Source organism: Drosophila mauritiana, chromosome 3L (genome assembly GCF_004382145.1).
Source record: "Drosophila mauritiana strain mau12 chromosome 3L, ASM438214v1, whole genome shotgun sequence".
Taxonomy (NCBI): domain Eukaryota; kingdom Metazoa; phylum Arthropoda; class Insecta; order Diptera; family Drosophilidae; genus Drosophila; species Drosophila mauritiana.
In genome coordinates this window covers 4,713,912-4,732,158 of record NC_046669.1, presented here as the reverse complement: position 1 = coordinate 4,732,158, position 18,247 = coordinate 4,713,912, and the positions used below count along the sequence as shown (strand labels likewise).

Sequence of the window (18,247 nt, the reverse complement as noted above, 5' to 3'; positions counted from 1 at the left end):
GTAGCACTGACTTTTTTGCTATCGATTTTCATCTGGGTGGCAAGGCCGTTTAAATTTCGCGAAAAAAAACTCACGTAATTTTTCACAGGGCGAGGCATTGTGAAAAATCCTATTGTACACACTTTGAGGAGTATTTAATACCGAAAACCTTTGTGGGACATGGGCGACTCCTTGGAGAACCCCGATACATCGGTGGATCCAATCGTGAACCTGTCCATTGCGAATTACGATGCATTTGCAAACTATCTTCGGAAGGCGGTGACCATTTTGCTGCCGGAGGAAGATGTGGTTCCCGCATCGCTGAACAATGCTCTGGACGATCCCGTCAACCAGGACACCATCCGGAAGTTCCTCTCAGATCCCCAGGTGCAGGCGCTCTACGTCCAACGCAATTGCATTAAAGGTAATATAAGAATTCCTGCCCCGTTGGCGAATCCATGGTGAAAAAAATGGTACCTGCACAAAATGGCGTCTTTTTGGCGAAGATAAGAAAGTTGGCAAGCTTTTAAGGCAATCTTTTTGTAATTAGTTAAAAATATTACTTCCATATGGTTACAGTGAGTCATTTCTGGGGTTGCTAGCTTAATACGCAACCAGTTTTCTAAAAACTAATTTGGCAGATGTTGTTTGAATTCCAATAAGAAAGTTTGTTTTTATTTGGAAGTCGAAGCTGGAATACCCTACCATATCACCAGCAAGTTGTGGTTGAAAAATATATAGGCATCACAAAATCATACTGTTCTCAAAATTTAAATTCAACTACAAAAATAGGATTATTATTGCATTTATGGTGCATTCATAATTAATAGTAAAATCAGAGGGGGTAGCAAGAATTCATGTTGGGGAATACCAAAAGAAAACAAAGAGGTTGTAGAACAGCTTTACCAACTGCATTTTAAAATCAGTATACTGCATTAAAGGGTATAAAAACGAGTTTCAGCGCATGACGTCAGCACATATGATTCACTTCGATAACTATTAGTCGATAGTCGCGGCAGGCCGATAAGTGCTAACAGCTGTTTTGCCGCTTGCCGGCTTTGTTTGTTTACAAGCAATTCGCCGGTAAACAGCTGGTACCTGCCAAGCAACCAGTTTGTTTACGGAAACGACCTTGGAGGCTGCGCACACCTTCCGCCGCTTCAATGGCTTTGGGAGCGACATTGACATTGGCCGAAGGCAATGCCATCGGCACATTGACATTGGCAACGGGGCCAACTGCGCGGGAGCAATGACATCGCCAAGGTCCAGCCTTGAGCGCACGAATTTCGAAGGTTTTTCCTTGGACGCTGAATTTCCGGAGGTCGACACCTTGATAATGAAATCATGCCAATGCCGTGCCATTGAGTCCAATGCCAGGTGGGCAGTAGAATGCCACTGAAGGTGGGTGAGGGGTAAATGTGAAGCCAGAAATAGTAAACATAATTTGATTAGAGGCGGGAATTAGTTGTCCTTTGAAAGTTCAATAAGGGACAAAAAAGTCAACGGATTTAGTCCCAAACTATTAAAAAATTGTTGAATTCAATTGTAGGTGGGATTCAGAGTCCACGTGCATCCCATAATTAAATTCGATTGTTAACCAACTTTTTCATTTTCAGAGGACGATACTGAGCAGCCGGCGGAGGGCGAGGAGGAGAAGGAGCAGGTGACCTACCAAATCAGCAACGATGTTCACTTCACCAACAGTCGGATGGCATCTTTGGCCTGCATCAAGCGCGGCCTGGTCGTGGAGGCGGACAAGTCGATCCATTCGCAGTTGCGGCTGATCAACTTCTCGGACGGCTCTCCCTACGAGACGCTGCACGCTTTTATCAGCAAGTCCCTGGCGCCCTACTTCAAGTCGTACGTCAAGGAGTCGGGTCGTGCTGATCGCGATGGCGACAAGATGGCACCCTCCGTGGAGAAGAAGCTGGCCGAGTTGGAGATGGGACTGCTGCATCTGCAGCAAAACATCGACATACCGGAGATCACGCTGACGGCTCACCAGACCGTCAACAATGTGATCCGGAAGTGCGCGGAGGAAAACCGCAAGGCCAAGGTGGCCGACTTTGGCGACAAGGTGGAGGATTCTTCTTTCCTGAATCTGCTGCAGAACGGTGTTAACCGCTGGATCGCTGAGATCAAGAAGGTGACCAAGCTGAACCGCGATCCGGGTTCGGGAACTGCACTGCAGGTGAGAAAAAATAAGCTATTGACATACAAGAAGAAATATCCAACATTGAAATAATTTTTCAGGAAATTTCCTTCTGGCTCAATCTGGAGCGGGCCTTATATCGCATTCAGGAAAAGCGCGAGTCGCCAGAGGTGGCTTTAACTCTGGATATTCTGAAGCATGGAAAACGTTTCCATGCTACCGTGTCTTTTGATACAGATACCGGCTTAAAACAGGCTCTAGCTACAGTAGCCGACTACAATCCTTTGATGAAGGATTTCCCTATTAATGACTTACTTTCCGCTACCGAGCTGGAGAAGATTCGACCTGCTGTGCAGCAGATCTTCGCTCATCTACGCAAGGTGCGCAACACCAAGTACCCAATCCAGCGGTGCCTCAAGCTTATCGAGGCCATATCGCGGGATTTGTCGCAGCAATTGCTTAAAGTGCTGGGCACACGGCGCCTAATGCACATTCCTTTCGATGAATTCGAGCGCGTCATGAACCAGTGCTTCGAGATTTTCAGCTGCTGGGATGATGAGTACGACAAGCTGCAGGGATTGCTCCGAGACATTGTGAAGAAGAAGCGCGACGAGCATCTTAAAATGGTGTGGCGTGTTTCTCCGGCTCATAAGAAGCTGCAAACTCGCATGGAGCACATGCGCAAGTTCCGACGCCAGCACGAACAGCTGCGCACCGTCATCCTGCGTGTGCTGCGGCCCACCAAGCCGGCTGTTGGCGATGACGGCAACGCCGTAGAAACCAAACAGCCCTACAGCCTGGACGCTGCCGATGCTAACGCTATCGAGGAGGTCAACCTAGCCTACGAAAACGTCAAGGAGGTGGACTGTCTGGATATCACCAAGGAGGGATCCGAGGCCTGGGAGGCCGCCGTCAAGCGCTACGAGGAGAAGATTGGTAATTATTGGAATTAAAAGTTGGCTTATTATTTCCATACTAATGAAACCATTATACCTACAGATCGCGTGGAGACCCGCATCACTGCTCATCTACGTGACCAGCTGGGTACAGCTAAGAACGCTAACGAGATGTTCCGCATTTTCTCGCGCTTCAATGCGCTCTTCGTGCGTCCGCACATCCGTGGCGCTATCCGGGAGTACCAGACGCAGCTGATTCAGCGCGTCAAGGATGACATCGAGGCCTTGCATGAGAAGTTCAAGGTGCAGTATCCGCAGAGCAAGAGCTGCCGTTTGTCTTCGGTGCGAGATCTGCCGCCGGTGGCCGGCTCCATCATTTGGGCCCGTCAGATCGACAACCAGCTGACGATGTACTTGAAGCGCGTCGAGGATGTGTTGGGCAAGGGCTGGGAGACCCATATCGAGGGCCAGAAGCTGAAGGCAGACGGTGATAGCTTCAGAGCCAAGCTTTCCATTTCGGATGTGTTCCATGAGTGGGCCCGCAAGGTGCAGGAGCGCAACTTTGGCAGCACTGGCCGTATCTTTACCATCGAGTCAACGCGTTCTCGCATTGGACGCGGCAATGTTCTACGTTTGCGTGTCAACTTCTTACCGGAGATCATCACCTTGGCCAAGGAAGTGCGCAACATCAAGAATCTGGGCTTCAGGTATGAGTTATGCTGTTTTGTATTAAATTAGTTTTAAACTGAAACTTTTATAGAGTTCCGCTGACCATTGTGAACAAGGCGCATCAGGCCAACCAGATTTATCCTTATGCTATATCATTGATTGAGAGTGTCCGCACCTATGAGCGTACATTGGAAAAGGTAAGATTCTGTTATTGAAGGCTGTAAGGAGACGAGTTATAAGGGATTACTTGGGTAGCTTTTTTAAACAGCTAGAATGTAATCCCTGATAATTTATCCAATAGCAGCCTTACATTTCTTGGTACACCTTTGTCCAGCTCTTACACTTTACAAAATCACACTTGTCACTTCACACCTCAAAAGATTTTACCATGCTGGAGCACTTGCTCGGTCAATTTGCATTGCTTTGTTCCTGGCGTGCAGCTTGAATTTTGCTATCTACCACACTTTAAACACTTTACACGCCCATAAGTGATCACCTTAGTCTTAGACACGAGATCCGCTCTTGAACTAAACCAACCGAACAACCAACAACCTTTCTTTCATGCAGCTTAATAATAGGAGTCTAGCACAAAATTCTGTATTCAAGGTAGTGTCGTTTGTCCCCTCAAAGTTAATATATTCTGTAATCCGTATCTGCAACCACTATTTTAGTTTTTAGTTTAGTTTGTTCAACTCCCGCATGCAAAAAAAAAGTATCTGGCTTTTGTAGTTTTGTAAACATAATCTAATTCATGGTTGCATTTAATATAGATCGAAGATCGTGCTAGCATTGTTCCCCTTGTGGCTGGGCTGCGCAAAGATGTACTTAACCTGGTCTCCGAGGGCATCGGCCTCATCTGGGAGTCATACAAGCTCGATCCGTACGTGATCCGCCTGTCGGAGTGTGTGACCCAGTTCCAGGAGAAGGTGAGCCCATATAAATTTGCGGGAAACATGGACAGATTACTGATAAATTACCGTTGTAATTGTAACAGGTCGACGATTTGCTGGTTGTTGAAGAGCAACTTGATGTGGATGTGCGCTCGCTGGAGACCTGTCCCTACAGTGCCGCCACCTTCGTTGAGATCCTCTCGAAGATTCAGCATGCCGTTGACGATCTCTCGCTGCGTCAGTACTCCAACTTGAGTGTCTGGGTTACTCGACTCGATGAAGAGGTGGAGAAGAAGCTGGCCCACCGTCTGCAGGCGGGTATTCAGGCCTGGACGGAGGCTCTGACCGGCAATAAGAAGGAGGTTGACACCTCTATGGACACTGATGCGCCGGCACAGCCCACTCACAAGCTGGGAGGAGACCCGCAGATTCAGAATGCTGTGCATGAGATTCGTATCACCAACCAGCAGATGTATCTGTATCCATCCATTGAGGAAGCCCGTTTCCAAATCATGCAGCAATTCTTTGCCTGGCAGGCGATCGTCACGTCCCAAGTGCGTCTGCAAAGCACCCGCTACCAGGTGGGATTGGAAAAGCATGTTTCTCAGACATACCGGAACCTGTTGACCAAGCTGCCCGAGGGAAAGATTTTGGAGAATGCCTATGGAGCTATCGAGCAAAAGGTGAGCGAGGTGCGCAACTACGTGGATGAGTGGCTGCGCTATCAGAGCTTGTGGGATCTCCAGGCTGATATGTTGTATGGACGCTTGGGTGAGGATGTGAACTTGTGGATCAAGTGCTTGAATGACATCAAGCAATCGCGCACCACCTTTGATACCTCTGATACTCGCAGAGCCTATGGTCCCATTATTATTGATTACGCCAAGGTGCAGGCTAAGGTCACTTTGAAATACGATTCCTGGCACAAGGAGGCACTGGGCAAGTTTGGCACGCTGCTGGGAACCGAGATGACAAGCTTCCACAGCAAGGTGTCCAAGTCGCGTACCGATCTGGAGATGCAGAGCATAGAGGCCGCCAGTACATCGGATGCCGTGAGCTTCATCACCTACGTTCAATCACTAAAGAAGGACATGATTGCTTGGGACAAGCAGGTGGAGGTGTTCAGGGAGGCTCAGCGCATTCTAGAGCGCCAGCGTTTCCAGTTCCCCAACACTTGGCTGCATGTGGACAACATTGAAGGCGAGTGGTCTGCCTTTAACGAGATTATCAAGCGCAAGGACACGGCCATCCAGACACAGGTTGCCAGCTTGCAGGCCAAGATTGTGGCCGAGGATAAGGCTGTGGAGACACGCACGGTCGACTTCCTTAACGATTGGGAGAAGACCAAGCCAACAGGCGGCAAGATCCGACCAGATGATGCCCTGCAACAGCTGCAGATCTTTGAGAGCAAATACTCGCGTTTGAAGGAGGAGCGGGACAACGTGGTCAAGGCCAAGGAGGCACTGGAGCTGCAAGAATCAGCCGTTCCGAACAACAGTGCTGAGCGTATGAACGTGGCTCTCGAGGAGCTACAAGATCTGCGCGGCGTCTGGAGCGAGTTGTCCAAGGTATGGACACAGATTGATGAGACACGCGAGAAGCCCTGGCTTTCAGTGCAGCCGCGTAAGTTGCGTCAGCAACTGGAGGCCATGATGGCTCAACTCAAGGAGCTGCCAGCTCGTCTTCGTATGTATGAATCGTATGAGTACGTGAAGAAGTTGATCCAGAGCTACATCAAGGTGAACATGCTGATTGTGGAGCTGAAGTCGGATGCTTTAAAGGAGCGCCATTGGAAGCAGTTGACCAAGCAGCTGCGCGTTAATTGGGTATTATCCGATTTGTCCCTCGGCCAGGTGTGGGATGTGAATCTACAGAAAAACGAGGGTATCGTCAAGGATATTATCCTAGTGGCCCAGGGCGAGATGGCCTTGGAGGAGTTCCTGAAGCAAGTGCGTGAGTCCTGGCAGAACTACGAGCTGGACTTGATCAACTACCAAAACAAGTGCCGCATCATCCGCGGTTGGGACGATCTGTTCAACAAGGTGAAGGAGCACATTAACTCTGTGGCCGCCATGAAGCTGTCTCCCTATTACAAGGTCTTTGAGGAAGAGGCTTTGACTTGGGAGGAGAAACTCAACAGAATTAACGCCCTGTTTGATGTATGGATTGATGTGCAAAGACGTTGGGTCTACTTGGAGGGAATCTTCTCTGGCAGCGCTGATATTAAGACGCTGCTTCCGGTGGAGACTTCGCGTTTCCAGAGCATCAGCTCCGAATTTCTTGGGTTGATGAAGAAGGTGACCAAATCGCCCAAGGTTATGGATGTGCTGAACATCCCTGCTGTGCAGCGATCTTTGGAGCGCCTGGCCGATTTGCTTGGAAAGATCCAGAAGGCTCTGGGCGAGTATCTGGAGCGCGAGCGAACCTCATTCCCTCGCTTCTACTTCGTGGGAGATGAAGATCTTTTGGAGATAATTGGCAACAGCAAGAACATTGCACGTCTGCAGAAGCATTTCAAGAAAATGTTTGCTGGTGTAGCTGCCATTCTGTTGAACGAGGAAAACAACGTTATTCTGGGTATTTCATCGCGCGAAGGAGAGGAGGTGCACTTCATTAACCCAGTATCCACCGTGGAGCATCCCAAGATCAACGAGTGGCTGTCGCTGGTGGAGAAGCAAATGCGATTCACTCTGGCTTCGCTTTTGGCACAGGCTGTACAGGATATAAAGCAGTTCCGCGATGGAAAGATCGACCCTCAGGCCTACATGGAGTGGTGTGACAAGTACCAGGCCCAGATTGTAGTGCTGGCTGCACAAATCCTCTGGTCCGAGGATGTGGAGTCCGCCCTCCAGCAGGCTTCTGAGAACAACCAATCTAAGCCGATGCAACGCGTTTTGGGTAACGTAGAGAGCACTCTCAACGTCTTGGCTGATTCGGTCTTGCAGGAGCAGCCGCCTCTCCGTCGCCGTAAGCTCGAGCACCTTATTAACGAGTTTGTGCACAAGCGAACGGTCACTCGACGACTCCTTAACAACGGAGTTACCTCGCCCAAGTCCTTCCAATGGCTGTGCGAGATGCGATTCTACTTTGATCCGCGCCAAACGGAGGTGCTGAAGCAACTGACCATTCACATGGCTAACGCACGATTCTTCTATGGCTTTGAGTATCTGGGTGTTCAAGATCGATTGGTGCAGACTCCTCTGACGGACCGCTGCTATTTGACCATGACACAGGCTCTGGAATCACGCCTTGGAGGCTCACCGTTTGGACCTGCCGGTACTGGAAAAACAGAATCCGTCAAGGCATTGGGTAACCAACTGGGACGCTTCGTTCTCGTATTCAATTGCGATGAGACCTTCGATTTCCAGGCAATGGGCCGAATCTTTGTCGGTCTGTGCCAGGTGGGCGCATGGGGCTGCTTTGACGAGTTTAATCGACTGGAGGAGCGTATGCTTTCCGCTTGCTCACAGCAAATCCAAACCATTCAGGAGGCGCTGAAGTACGAGATGGACAGCAACAAGGAAAGCATCACTGTGGAGTTGGTGGGCAAGCAAGTACGCGTCTCACCAGACATGGCTATCTTTATAACCATGAATCCTGGCTATGCCGGCCGTTCCAATTTGCCGGATAACTTGAAGAAACTCTTCAGGTCACTGGCTATGACCACTCCAGATCGCCAGCTTATTGCTGAGGTGATGTTGTTCTCGCAAGGATTCCGCTCCGCCGAGAAACTGGCCTGCAAAATCGTGCCCTTCTTCAAGCTATGTGACGAGCAACTGTCCAACCAGAGCCACTACGACTTTGGTCTGCGTGCTTTGAAATCCGTGTTGATCTCCGCTGGAAACGTAAAGCGAGATCGCATCATGAAGATCAAGGAACAGATGAAACAACGCGGCGACGAAAACATCGACGAGGCTTCAGTAGCGGAGAACCTGCCAGAGCAGGAGATCTTAATCCAGTCGGTGTGCGAAACCATGGTGCCCAAGCTGGTAGCCGAGGACATCCCACTGCTCTTCTCGCTTCTGAGCGATGTTTTCCCCAATGTGGGATACACTCGGGCAGAGATGAAGGGTCTGAAGGAAGAGATCCGGAAGGTGTGCCAGGAGGACTACCTGGTCTGCGGCGAGGGTGACGAGCAAGGTGCTGCCTGGATGGAGAAGGTAAGAGCGGTTCGCGATTTATGATTGGATCGATTTATATGATATGGAACCCAAGGGGTTGAAAGTAATCATTAACTTGCTTAGCAAACATCACTTTCACAGTTAAAATCTAGTCAACTAACTTAAATTCAGTATTCACTAAATTGATTACTTTTTACCTTTATGGTTTCCTTTCATCCGAAAACGATGCACCCAATTGGGTAAGGATTTTATTATAATCCACTTCATAACCATTCGCTTTAAACATGCTTACTAACCGTCAGGGACTCGGCTCCACATGGGTGGACAAAGTAACTAATTCGAAGGGAGTGATCCATATTTGTGCTGACAATCCCGTTCCTTTCCCAGGTGCTGCAACTGTACCAGATCTCCAACCTAAACCATGGTCTTATGATGGTCGGTCCCTCTGGATCCGGCAAGTCCACCGCTTGGAAGACTCTTCTGAAGGCTTTGGAACGCTTCGAGGGCGTTGAGGGCGTGGCTCATGTAATCGATCCCAAGGCCATTTCTAAGGAAGCCCTTTATGGTGTCCTGGACCCGAATACCCGCGAATGGACCGATGGTTTGTTCACCCACATTCTGCGCAAGATAATCGACAATGTGCGTGGTGAGATCAACAAGCGGCAATGGATCATCTTCGACGGTGATGTGGATCCCGAGTGGGTAGAGAACTTGAACTCTGTGCTGGATGACAACAAACTCTTGACTCTGCCTAATGGAGAGCGTCTTTCTTTGCCTCCCAACGTGCGGGTGATGTTCGAGGTGCAGGACTTGAAGTTCGCCACTTTGGCTACAGTTTCCCGTTGCGGCATGGTCTGGTTCTCAGAGGATGTGCTCTCGACAGAGATGATATTCGAGAACTATCTGTCCCGTTTGCGTAGCATTCCTTTGGAAGATGGAGACGAAGACTTCGTGGGCGTCATTAAGCCGGCGAAGGACAAGGAGGAGGAGGTGTCACCATCCCTCCAGGTGCAGCGGGATATTGCTTTGCTTCTGCTCCCATTCTTCTCAGCCGATGGCATTGTGGTCCGCACATTGGAGTACGCTATGGACCAGGAGCACATCATGGACTTCACTCGTTTGCGGGCCCTAAGCTCACTCTTCTCCATGCTCAACCAGGCTGCTCGAAATGTTCTTACTTTCAATGCTCAGCATCCAGATTTTCCCTGTTCCGCTGATCAGTTGGAGCACTACATTCCAAAGGCCTTGGTATACTCTGTTCTCTGGTCATTTGCCGGAGATGCAAAGTTGAAGGTGCGCATTGATTTGGGAGACTTCGTGCGCAGTGTTACTACCGTTCCACTGCCGGGAGCAGCCGGTGCTCCAATTATCGACTACGAGGTCAACATGAGTGGTGACTGGGTTCCGTGGAGCAACAAGGTACCAGTCATCGAGGTGGAAACGCACAAGGTGGCGTCTCCGGACATTGTTGTGCCCACATTGGACACCGTTCGTCACGAGTCGCTGCTGTATACTTGGTTGGCTGAACATAAACCATTGGGTAAGTTAAATGTAGACAATAGTGGTAGCCAGTACTTATGAATAATTTCCTTTTCTTCAGTGCTCTGCGGCCCACCTGGCTCTGGTAAGACTATGACCCTGTTCTCGGCCCTCCGTGCTCTGCCGGATATGGAAGTGGTAGGCCTGAATTTCTCATCGGCTACCACGCCAGAGCTGCTGCTTAAGACGTTTGATCACTACTGCGAGTACCGCAAGACACCAAACGGAGTCGTCCTTTCCCCAGTCCAGATTGGAAAGTGGCTGGTGCTGTTCTGCGATGAAATCAATTTGCCAGACATGGACAGCTATGGCACGCAGCGCGTAATCTCGTTCCTGCGTCAACTGGTGGAGCACAAGGGCTTCTATAGGGCCAGCGATCAGGCTTGGGTTTCTCTGGAACGCATTCAGTTTGTGGGTGCTTGTAATCCACCCACTGATCCAGGCCGTAAGCCGCTCTCGCATCGGTTCTTGAGACATGTGCCCATCATCTACGTGGATTATCCTGGAGAGACATCTCTGAAGCAGATCTACGGCACATTCTCGCGTGCCATGCTAAGATTGATGCCCGCTCTTCGTGGTTATGCAGAGCCTTTGACCAACGCCATGGTGGAGTTCTATCTGGCATCACAGGATCGCTTTACGCAGGATATGCAGCCGCATTATGTCTATTCGCCACGTGAGATGACCCGTTGGGTGCGTGGTATCTGTGAGGCTATCCGCCCGTTGGATTCCCTTCCCGTTGAGGGTTTGGTGCGACTCTGGGCCCATGAAGCTCTGCGCCTGTTCCAGGATCGACTGGTGGACGATTCGGAGCGCCGATGGACAAATGAGAATATCGATTTGGTGGGCCAGAAGCACTTCCCTGGAATCAACCAAGAAGAGGCATTGCAGCGTCCGATCCTTTACAGCAACTGGTTAAGCAAGGATTACATGCCGGTTAATCGCGAGGAGCTGCGTGAATATGTCCATGCTCGACTTAAGGTGTTCTACGAGGAAGAGCTCGATGTGCCACTCGTACTGTTCGACGAAGTTCTCGACCACGTGCTGCGTATTGATCGTATCTTCCGCCAGCCACAAGGTCACTTGCTGCTGATTGGAGTTTCGGGAGCCGGAAAGACTACGCTCTCGCGCTTTGTAGCCTGGATGAATGGCTTGTCCATATTCCAGATCAAGGTGCACAACAAGTACACCAGCGAGGACTTTGACGAGGATTTGCGTTGCGTGCTGCGCCGCTCTGGCTGCAAAGACGAAAAGATTGCTTTTATTTTGGACGAGTCGAACGTTTTGGACTCTGGTTTCCTGGAGCGTATGAACACACTGTTGGCCAACGGAGAGGTGCCTGGATTGTTCGAGGGTGACGAGTACACCACTCTGATGACTCAGTGCAAGGAGGGTGCCCAGCGCGAGGGTCTTATGTTGGACTCCAGTGACGAACTGTATAAGTGGTTCACCCAGCAGGTGATGCGCAATCTGCACGTGGTCTTCACCATGAATCCTTCCACCGATGGACTCAAGGATCGTGCTGCCACTTCGCCAGCTCTGTTCAATCGTTGTGTGTTAAATTGGTTTGGCGACTGGTCGGACTCGGCTCTGTTCCAGGTGGGCAAGGAGTTCACCACTCGTGTGGACTTGGAGAAACCCAACTGGCATGCGCCGGACTTCTTCCCGTCCGTTTGTCCACTGGTGCCTGCCAATCCCACTCATCGCGATGCGGTCATCAACTCGTGCGTGTATGTTCACCAGACACTCCACCAGGCCAACGCTCGTCTGGCCAAGCGCGGCGGTCGCACCATGGCGGTGACTCCACGTCACTATCTGGACTTTATTCACCACTTTGTCAAGCTTTATAATGAGAAGCGCAGCGATCTTGAAGAACAGCAGCTACATCTGAATGTGGGTCTCAACAAGATCGCCGAAACTGTTGAGCAGGTCGAGGAGATGCAAAAGTCGCTGGCTGTGAAGAAGCAGGAATTGCAGGCCAAGAACGAGGCTGCCAACGCCAAGCTGAAGCAGATGTTCCAGGATCAGCAGGAAGCCGAGAAGAAGAAGATTCAGTCGCAGGAAATTCAGATACGCTTGGCTGACCAAACCGTCAAGATCGAAGAGAAACGCAAATACGTAATGGCTGATTTGGCCCAGGTGGAACCGGCTGTCATTGATGCGCAAGCAGGTGAGTCCGTCGGGCGAAAATCGCTTGCAGGGCGGGCACCTAAGTTAGTTTATCTAAGAATACGTTATATCTCTTATTACCTAACTATGAAGATAGTTCCAAACGCAATGAAAATTAGTGGGGGGTCTGGCCTATCAAAACTTTTATATCAATGTAATCTACTTTGATTTCTTTGTGTTTAATTTTGAACCCCACCGAACAATCCTCTCTCTACTCACGATCGCAATATACACATTCCACCTCCGACAGCCGTTAGCTCGATTAAAAAGAAACACCTGGCCGAGGTGCGGTCGATGGCCAATCCACCGGCCGTGGTCAAGCTGGCCCTGGAGTCGGTCTGCGAGCTGCTCAACGAGAGTGCCACCGACTGGAAGGCCATTAGGGGCATCCTCGTTAAAGACAGCTTCATCTCCTCGATCGTTAACTTGGAGACTGACAAGATCACGTACGCAACTCTTTTTCTCTGTCATCACGATATCATGCAGCACTTCACCCATCGAATCCTAACCAGCAAACGCGCAATGCGTTGTCAATTGTCTAAAACGCAGTCGATGGGTCTGTCGATCCTTATCATTTAAATATAATCTCCATTCGAACCACCCATAACTACAATATACTCTCTATACATATACAAGCATACAAGCAAACACCAAAGCATACGCAGTGCACTGGCCAACTTACCATAACCCCTAACTACCTTATGATATCCTATATACTTGGATAAACTACGATATAATATGATGTGTGTTGTACTAAAGTGGATTTTAGCTTAGGATTACGTACATTCGGTTCGCCGAATGCTTTGTATTCTTACAGAGATAAATGTACCCAATTAGCATGATGCTGTACTAGGGATCTTATTGAATTATTACATTAAATCTCTTTGATGAGTCGCAACCCTGTTCTAAATCCAGGTGTAAGGGATGATGTCGGTTTTTAGTCATTAACTTTAGATGGTAATCTAGCCTAATCTTATAACAATAGATAAGTGCAAACCGTTGTGCTTAAACCGTATATTAATTCTGATCTCTCATGTTAACCCAACAACCGATCAATCAATCAACTAATCGACGATGTGCAGCGGTCAAGTCGATCCGCAAGCAACAGCTCGTTGAGGTGCGAACCATGGCTAATCCGCCGTCGGTGGTCAAATTGGCTCTTGAATCGATCTGTCTGCTGCTGGGCGAAAATGCGACCGATTGGAAATCGATCCGCGCCGTGATCATGCGCGAAAATTTCATAAATTCAATTGTATCTAACTTCGGTACAGAGAACATAACGTAAGCATGATTCAAATTATTACCAACACCCATTTGTTCTCGACTTTAATTCCTGTTTTTGTTAATGTTTTTGATGTTATGCTATAGTTTTGAGTGTAGAATTGGTTTTTATTTGAGTTGATTTCGTTACTCCTTTTCGTAGTTTTAGTTTGAATTGTTCAAGCGAGCTGCCTTATGGTTTGTAAATATATAAACTTTCTAATAACATACCTGAACTTAACTCTAACTTTGGTAATTGGCTCTAACTTATGTTGAATTCAATGGTTTTGGTCAAATTTATCGCTGTTCCATAGTAATCCGACTGCTTTGCTTGCTTAATTCATTCAAATAACATACTAAACACAGGTTTTATCGATTACTAATATAATGATTTTATTAAAACAGCGATGATGTTCGCGAGAAGATGAAGTCCAAGTATCTGAGCAATCCGGACTATAACTTCGAGAAGGTTAATCGCGCCAGTATGGCTTGTGGTCCTATGGTCAAATGGGCCATTGCTCAGGTAAGATATATTTCATATTTATCCTGAATAGTTCCTAAACTGCTACGTTGCCCAAATTCAGATCGAGTACGCTGATATGTTGAAGCGTGTGGAGCCTCTTCGCGAAGAGCTGCGTTCCCTGGAGGAGCAGGCCGATGTGAATCTGGCCAGTGCCAAGGAAACCAAGGACCTGGTTGAGCAACTGGAGCGCAGTATTGCTGCCTACAAGGAGGAGTATGCCCAGCTTATTTCCCAGGCTCAGGCCATCAAAACGGATCTGGAGAATGTCCAAGCCAAGGTGGATCGCTCCATTGCACTGCTGAAGAGTTTGAACATCGAACGCGAGCGCTGGGAGTCCACTAGCGAGACTTTCAAGTCGCAGATGTCCACCATTATTGGCGATGTGTTGCTATCCGCTGCCTTTATCGCCTATGGTGGTTACTTCGATCAGCATTACCGGTTGAACTTGTTCACCACCTGGTCACAGCATCTGCAGGCGGCCAGCATTCAGTACCGCGCGGATATCGCCCGCACTGAATATCTGTCTAATCCCGATGAGCGACTCCGCTGGCAAGCAAATGCCCTGCCCACGGATGACCTGTGCACGGAGAATGCTATTATGTTGAAGCGCTTCAACCGCTATCCTTTGATCATTGATCCTTCGGGTCAGGCCACCACTTTCCTGCTCAATGAATATGCAGGTAAGAAGATCACGAAAACCTCGTTCTTGGATGATTCGTTCCGCAAGAATTTGGAGTCCGCACTCCGTTTCGGTAATCCATTGCTGGTTCAGGATGTGGAGAACTATGATCCTATTCTTAACCCGGTGTTGAACCGCGAGCTGCGTCGTACTGGTGGTCGTGTGTTGATTACCCTCGGCGACCAGGACATCGATTTGTCGCCGTCCTTCGTCATCTTCCTGTCCACTCGCGATCCCACTGTGGAATTCCCGCCCGACATTTGCTCTAGGGTAACATTCGTCAACTTCACGGTCACTCGTAGCTCTCTGCAGTCGCAGTGCCTCAACCAGGTGCTGAAGGCTGAACGTCCGGATATTGACGAGAAGCGCTCAGATTTGTTGAAGCTGCAGGGCGAATTCCGTCTGCGCTTGCGCCAGTTGGAAAAGAGTCTGTTGCAGGCGCTCAACGACGCAAAGGGCAAGATCCTTGACGATGATTCGGTTATTACAACACTGGAGACGCTTAAGAAGGAGGCCTACGATATTAATCAGAAGGTGGACGAGACAGACAAGGTTATAGCCGAAATCGAGACTGTGTCCCAGCAGTATCTCCCACTTTCTGTGGCGTGCAGCAACATCTACTTCACCATGGACAGTCTGAACCAGGTGCACTTCCTCTACCAGTACTCGCTGAAGATGTTCCTCGATATCTTCTCCACGGTGTTGTATAATAACCCCAAGCTGGAAGGAAGAACCGATCACTCGGAGCGTCTGGGCATAGTCACCAGGGACCTCTTCCAGGTGTGCTATGAGCGAGTAGCCAGAGGAATGATCCATAACGATCGCTTGACCTTTGCCCTGCTCATGTGCAAGATACACCTTAAGGGCACCTCGGAGTCTAATTTGGATGCCGAGTTCAACTTCTTCCTGCGAAGTCGCGAGGGTCTGCTAGCAAATCCCACGCCCGTAGAAGGACTTTCTGCCGAGCAGATTGAGAGTGTCAACCGGCTGGCCCTTCGTCTTCCCATCTTCCGAAAGCTTCTTGAGAAGGTACGATCCATTCCCGAACTTGGTGCCTGGTTGCAGCAGAGCTCGCCTGAACAGGTTGTACCCCAACTGTGGGACGAATCCAAGGCTCTCAGTCCAATTGCCAGCTCCGTTCATCAGCTGCTGCTTATTCAGGCCTTCCGACCGGATCGCGTCATCGCCGCCGCTCACAATGTGGTCAACACTGTGCTCGGAGAAGACTTTATGCCCAACGCCGAGCAGGAACTGGACTTCACCTCTGTGGTGGACAAGCAGTTGAACTGCAACACTCCAGCGTTGCTTTGCTCGGTGCCCGGTTTCGATGCCTCCGGGCGAGTGGATGACCTGGCAGCTGAGCAAAATAAGCAAATTTCCAGCATTGCTATCGGTTCAGCCGAAGGATTCAACCAAGCTGAGCGGGCTATTAACATGGCCTGCAAGACTGGTCGCTGGGTGCTCTTGAAGAACGTCCACTTAGCTCCCCAATGGCTTGTACAGCTGGAGAAGAAGATGCACTCCCTGCAGCCTCATTCCGGCTTCCGGCTGTTCCTCACGATGGAGATAAATCCAAAGGTCCCGGTTAACCTACTGCGTGCTGGCCGCATCTTCGTGTTCGAGCCACCACCAGGCATCAGAGCTAATCTGCTGCGCACCTTCTCTACGGTGCCGGCGGCACGCATGATGAAGACTCCAAGTGAGCGAGCTCGGCTTTACTTCCTGCTGGCCTGGTTCCACGCCATCGTCCAGGAGCGACTCCGGTATGTGCCTCTTGGCTGGGCCAAGAAGTACGAGTTCAACGAATCGGATCTGCGCGTGGCTTGCGACACGTTGGACACCTGGATCGACACCACGGCCATGGGCCGCACCAATCTGCCACCAGAGAAGGTTCCATGGGATGCCCTGGTCACCCTGCTCTCGCAGTCCATTTACGGAGGAAAGATCGATAACGATTTCGATCAGCGCCTCTTGACTTCCTTCTTAAAGAAGCTCTTCACCGCACGCAGCTTTGAGGCGGACTTTGCCCTGGTTGCTAACGTTGACGGCGCCTCCGGAGGACTCCGTCACATCACCATGCCTGATGGCACCCGTCGCGATCATTTCTTGAAGTGGATTGAGAACTTGACTGACCGACAGACTCCTTCGTGGCTTGGATTGCCCAACAATGCGGAGAAGGTGTTGCTTACCACCCGTGGTACTGATTTGGTCAGTAAGCTGCTCAAGATGCAGCAGCTGGAGGACGACGATGAGTTGGCTTACAGCGTGGAGGATCAGTCGGAGCAATCTGCAGTGGGTCGCGGCGAGGATGGTCGTCCATCGTGGATGAAGACACTTCACAACTCAGCTACTGCCTGGTTGGAACTGCTCCCGAAGAATCTGCAAGTGCTGAAGCGTACTGTGGAGAACATCAAGGATCCATTGTACCGATACTTCGAGCGCGAGGTGACAAGTGGTTCCCGTCTGTTGCAAACCGTCATCCTGGACCTGCAGGATGTGGTTCTAATTTGTCAGGGCGAGAAGAAACAAACCAACCACCACCGTTCCATGTTGTCGGAGCTGGTGCGCGGTATAATTCCGAAGGGTTGGAAGCGGTATACTGTTCCTGCAGGATGCACAGTGATCCAATGGATCACGGACTTCAGCAACCGTGTCCAGCAGCTGCAGAAGGTGTCGCAACTTGTTTCGCAGGCTGGCGCCAAGGAGCTGCAGGGCTTCCCCGTCTGGCTCGGCGGTTTGCTCAATCCGGAGGCCTACATCACGGCCACCAGGCAGTGTGTGGCCCAGGCGAACAGTTGGTCGCTAGAGGAGCTCGCCCTGGACGTGACTATTACGGATGCTGGGCTAAAGAACGATCAAAAGGATTGTTGCTTCGGGGTCACTGGACTCAAATTGCAGGGCGCCCAGTGCAAGAACAATGAATTGCTGCTGGCTTCCACTATCATGATGGATCTACCTGTCACCATTCTCAAGTGGATAAAGTAAGCCCACTCTTATAGTTAACTGCATCATTCTTTACTAATGCTCTACTTTTTAATAGGATTTCCTCGGAGCCACGCATCAGCAAGTTGACATTGCCGGTTTACTTGAACTCCACCCGTACAGAGCTACTCTTCACTGTTGACTTGGCCGTTGCAGCTGGGCAGGATTCGCATAGCTTCTACGAAAGAGGCGTGGCAGTTTTGACCTCCACTGCTTTGAACTAAGTGCTAAGCACAAGATATCCAATATATCCCATATTGAAGTCAAAATTAATCCTTCAAACCCTTTACCTTAAGTATCTAAAAGTTCAATCTAAAGTGAAATTCGTACTCATTTCATTAATTTCGAGATTTAAACTGAAATACTTCAAACTTCTAGAGTTTATTTT

General features: G+C 49.6%; 1 protein-coding gene across 4 annotated transcripts; it reads left to right on the top strand.

Annotated features, from left to right (window-relative positions):
• The first annotated feature begins 159 nt into the window (after nucleotides 1–159).
• LOC117139696 (dynein heavy chain, cytoplasmic) lies at nucleotides 160–18,201 on the top strand. Of its 4 annotated transcripts, none has more exons than XM_033302206.1 (14): nucleotides 160–403; nucleotides 1,596–2,170; nucleotides 2,233–3,067; nucleotides 3,131–3,734; nucleotides 3,788–3,893; nucleotides 4,467–4,622; nucleotides 4,691–8,746; nucleotides 9,010–9,036; nucleotides 9,095–10,247; nucleotides 10,308–12,416; nucleotides 13,498–13,696; nucleotides 14,081–14,198; nucleotides 14,260–17,858; nucleotides 17,918–18,201. In XM_033302206.1, the coding sequence occupies exons 1-14, from the start codon at nucleotides 160–162 to the stop codon at nucleotides 18,081–18,083; spliced, it is 13,947 nt and encodes a 4,648-aa protein (XP_033158097.1). In that variant the 3' UTR covers nucleotides 18,084–18,201. The 4 variants fall into 4 exon arrangements, with proteins under 4 accessions (XP_033158097.1, XP_033158098.1, XP_033158099.1 ...); XM_033302207.1 differs by lacking the exon at nucleotides 13,498–13,696 and adding an exon at nucleotides 12,666–12,861 and having other exon boundaries at nucleotides 17,918–18,083; XM_033302208.1 differs by lacking the exon at nucleotides 9,010–9,036 and having other exon boundaries at nucleotides 17,918–18,083.
• The last annotated feature ends 46 nt before the right edge of the window (nucleotides 18,202–18,247 follow it).